Raw genomic sequence first — 4,375 nt, 5'->3', positions numbered from 1 at the left:
ATCATGCAATTCCACATAAATTTGGCATGGCTTTTGCTTCTCTTGTTGTAGCATTAGAAAAATGTACCTATCATGAGGATACTAATCTCCAAGATCCACAATGTTCATCTTACTCTTTTCTTTTTCAAACATTAACTCTATTTTATTATGTACCATGTAATGTCATATGCTAATGAAGCAGTTTTTGTTGTTCTTCATGTTTCTGCTAGTTTTTTTGTCTAGGCTTTTTGTTTAGATTGTCATATCATCTTTCTATAATTACTTTTCTTGATTCCTCCTTATCTTTTCCTTCCTTTTCACTTATAAAATGTTAAAATTGTATTAAGAAATGTGTTACTCTTTATGATGTGCTCATAAAATTTAGTAAATATCAAAATCATCCTTTGAAATATAGTCTCCTTTATGTAGTGGCCCCAAAAATAGAGAGCTTAAGTATGTCTTTAAAAAACCACTATGAGGTGGTTATGTGTAGTTACTTTGCTTAATGCATATTATCTCACATTATAATCCAATAGATATGGCACTTTCCTAAAAATGACAATTTTGGGTACCCATGTAAAGAATGGAAAATCAAACCACAAGCCATAGACTCCAAAATGATCGAGGATAACAAGTTGCATTTTGAAAATATCACAAAATGAGGAATACAAACCAATAGTCTCATCCTATACAGTGAGCCACCAACATCTAAACACACATGATACAACTCCACATAAATTTGGCATGGCTTTTCCTTCTCTTGATGTTGAACTATGAAAAGTATTCTCCTTTATGTAGTGGTCAAAATTTTTTGGTTAAATGTCAAGATCATACTTTGAAATATAGTCTCCTTCATGCAGTGGTCCCCAAAATTTGAGAGATCAATGTAATAAATTTTAAAAATGACTTCACCTTTTAGTCTTGAGACCTTTGCTTACAAGTTGTGATCAATTAGTGATCAATTCCAAGAATTACCACCATTGTTAGCACGCCTACAAAAAAGAAAGGGGTATAGGAAAGTTTGAAGTCTGATGATGCCTAAAAACACCTCTATGAGTTGATGATGTGGAGTTACTTTAATTTATTACACATTATGATGTTCTAGAAAACTTGCACAAATGACAACATATGGAGTGTAAAGATTTGTGAAATGATGAATGCAAAGGTTGAGTTGAAAGATCCAATGGGGTCATGGCATAGTGGGTATCAAGTTTAAATTCTACGCCTCACTTTTGTTGCGGATATCTATTTGTAGTTTTATTTTCTAATAAAGCTTAATGATTGGCTATGTCAAGTATTCTCCCCTCCTTCTAAGTGGTGTCATTCTATCTTCTTCTCCGAAATAGTCCCACCAAACGCTTGATTGATGTGGGGCTGCTAGATTGCAAATCATTCAATGTGATTCTCTCCCCTCTATGTAGGTCCATGAACCTATGTGGGGCTTGTCCCAAAGTATATAGAATACTGTATCCTGTTCTTTAAATTAGTAATTTTAGTAAGTAGGAGAGAAAAAAGGTATGCCATGATCCATCTGAAATGTCTGGACTCTGGTACGTCTAGGCATGGCTGCACTCTTAATCAGTGTCCAGTCTCAAAGGCCTGGAGACTTCCAATCTAACTGTCGGAATCTTTTTAACCATCAAGCTACAGTCAAGTCAAGATGGTTTCAGTAAATATGGCTCGCAACTGAGTGAAGCGCACACACTCGCACAGCCCACAGAGAGAGAGAGAGAGAGAGAGAGATTAGCAAGCAATCGTTGTTTCACAAGCACTAAACATGGCGAGGGTTAGCTGCAAGCACTGCGGTTGCCATCGTTCCTTCACAAGCGAGGCTGCGATGCTTCAGCACTTTACTGATTCGCACGCATGTACTGCTACCACTCATAATCATGCGGCCACTCAGCATCAAGTTCGTAGCTGTGCTAGTGTGGCGATGATCACTGGTGCAGATCATCGGTTAATACGCCTGCACGAGTGCCACACCTGCGGGCGCTCCTTCGACACCAAGCCCGCACTTGAGCAGCATGGCAGGGATACCGGCCACGGTCTGCATAGGATTCCAGCAGCTGTGCAGGTCTCCTCGCCGCAGCTGCAGCAGACGTTGGCATCTATAATGAACGATCTTCTCAGCGATCGATTGATGGCTGCCTTGCTGATCAGTGGCACGCCATCAAAAAAAAAAAAAAAAAAAAAAAAAAAAAAAAAAAAAAAAAAAAAAAAAAAAAAAAAAAAAAAAAAAAAAAAAAAAAAAAAAAAAAAAAAAAAAAAAAAAAAAAAAGACTGCGGCCGCAGCTTTAACAGTTTCGAGGCGCTTCACCAGCACCAGTGGGACTCGCCCTCCCACACACGCGTCTCACGGTGCCGCATGCCACCGCTCGGATCCAACGTTCGACAGTGCTCACAGTGTGTGGAGGCATTCCGCGGCGCGTATGAGCTGGAGCAGCACTTCATTTGCGCGCATCCTTGTAAACATCTCTCTCTCTCTCTCTCTCTCTCTTTTTCGTGATCATAGCTTCTGTCTAGAGGATTAATGTTGATCGTTGAGGATTAATTGTTTTGACCAAGAGGATTAAGGTGTATCGATCAGAGCTTTTAGCTATATCAGGACTAATGTCCATCCCTGACCAGTAATTGTTTTTAGCTAGAGTATCAATGTCGATCTCTCCCTCTTCCCCTCCCCCCAGCAATTACGATCTGCTGCAATCTGATGATGCGGATGACTGACCTTCGCATGATAACGTATTCCAGTGACAGAGATAACTGTCAACACGGCCGATGAGCGCAGCACAGAAATTTGGATGCATGTTGCCACCAAATTCAAGATGGCATGGAAGCTGAAGGGATTAGTGACGGATCCGCCGCCAGTACACCAGGTGCGTTACATCTTCAAGGTGAACAACATGGGGTGGAGAAGAAGGAAATACGAAGAGTACAGGGCGGAGCTGAAGAAGCAGATGACACAGATCAGGCAGCTGGAGCCAGAGGAGGAGGGAGTCCTGGACGTGAGGCGGCGGGTGCTCAAGGACGGCAACGAGCTGCAGCGCTACCACGGCAGCACGGTCAAGTGCGACCTGCTGGGCCGCCTCCAATCGACGGATCATCGTGATGATGACCTGCTGTGCTCCATCGAGGGCTGCGGCCTGTGTGGGATCTTGGAGGAGGGCTTCCGGACGGCCAAGTGCCGCGCGCGCTTCCAGCGCTTCGGCAGAGGCATCTACGTCTCCGCGACCTCCAGCAAAGCCCACGGCTACGTCAGGATGAACGCCGGCAGTCACCAGCAGCTCAGGGTCATGCTGGTCACCAAGGTCCTCGCGGGACGCATGCACCGGTCCACCGGCAACCTCACCCACCTCACCAGCCCTCCCCCCAACTTCCACTCCGTCCAAGGCGTCCCCGGGCCTGTCCTCAACTACGACGAGCTCGTCCTGTACGACGACCGGGCTATCCTGCCCGACTATATCATCTTTTACTCTCTTCGTCCTGACGGAGCACCTCTCGGCTAACCAAGCACACGATGTATGTAGTATATATGGTATACCAACGTACTTCCACTCCAAGCTAGCTTTCCACGCAAGCTAAGTAGAAACTAAATAAAAAGTGCTGCGTGAAAGGCTAGCTTAGAGTGGAAGTTGTTTTCTCCATCATATATACTCGTGCTTGCTTGTGTAGCCAAGAGGTGAACCCATGATGATTACATCCTAACAGCATGATGGATTGAGCTCTATCCACTTTCATCCTCGAAAGTAAATTGTGTTGGACAATAAATCATGCTTTAGAGGGCAATTTGTAATGTCCTAGGACTAGTGGATCGATCATATGGAGAATCTCTAAAGCCCTTCGCCACCGGCTTACCATATGTATGTATGTTTCCCTTCTATTCCCGTACTTTGTCAATGTTGTGTATGAACACATTTAGGATTGCCAAGGTACTTTTTTCACTCACTAAAAGAGGTTTTTTTTCCCTGGCCTTGTATATATGCTTATTCACTCTAGAGTAAACTTAGTCTTGTAAATCTTCTACATTGATACCTCTCAATATACTGCCTGTTGTGTGCTCTCAAACTTATTCTTCTCCAAGCTCTATATGTGCATTTCTATAACCCTAAATAGATAGGATATCACGTGGCTCAATAGCGTCAAGTGAGAAGAGTTTCGAAATAGATAGGATATCATAACAAGTACTAAAAAGCTCAAGGCGCAATTTTATGAGTAAGTCATTGATTTCATCGTTTTATGATAAATTTTGGTTGAAAATGGTTAGAAATGATTGTATTTGATTTCTAGTGTTCCAATTTATTAACCATGTTGAAGAAATCACAAAAAATCAGTTGTATAATAATTTTATGCTAAACACGCAAAACTCGAAAGACTATCTAATTTAAAGAGAATTATGTGA

At 42.3% G+C, this 4,375-nt stretch overlaps 2 protein-coding genes across 2 annotated transcripts; both read left to right on the top strand.

Moving 5' to 3' along the window:
• Positions 1–1,493: 1,493 nt before the first annotated feature.
• Positions 1,494–2,152, top strand: LOC148008655 (uncharacterized; the record flags this gene model as incomplete). The annotated part of the gene is made up of 1 exon (XM_087674118.1): positions 1,494–2,152. A coding segment is annotated over exon 1 (396 nt), but the record flags the coding sequence as incomplete, so codon positions are not given.
• Positions 2,153–2,263: 111 nt separating this feature from the next.
• LOC148008654 (uncharacterized) lies at positions 2,264–4,047 on the top strand. The gene is made up of 2 exons (XM_087674120.1): positions 2,264–2,444; positions 2,728–4,047. The coding sequence occupies exons 1-2, from the start codon at positions 2,345–2,347 to the stop codon at positions 3,480–3,482; spliced, it is 855 nt and encodes a 284-aa protein (XP_087530246.1). The 5' UTR covers positions 2,264–2,344; the 3' UTR covers positions 3,483–4,047.
• The last annotated feature ends 328 nt before the right edge of the window (positions 4,048–4,375 follow it).

Source organism: Lygodium microphyllum, unplaced genomic scaffold (genome assembly GCF_053477565.2).
Source record: "Lygodium microphyllum isolate KBCC unplaced genomic scaffold, Lygodium_microphyllum_v1.1.10 scaffold_99, whole genome shotgun sequence".
NCBI classification, from domain to species: domain Eukaryota; kingdom Viridiplantae; phylum Streptophyta; class Polypodiopsida; order Schizaeales; family Lygodiaceae; genus Lygodium; species Lygodium microphyllum.
Note: the sequence above shows the minus strand (reverse complement) of the source record. Positions and strands in the feature narration are given on the sequence as shown.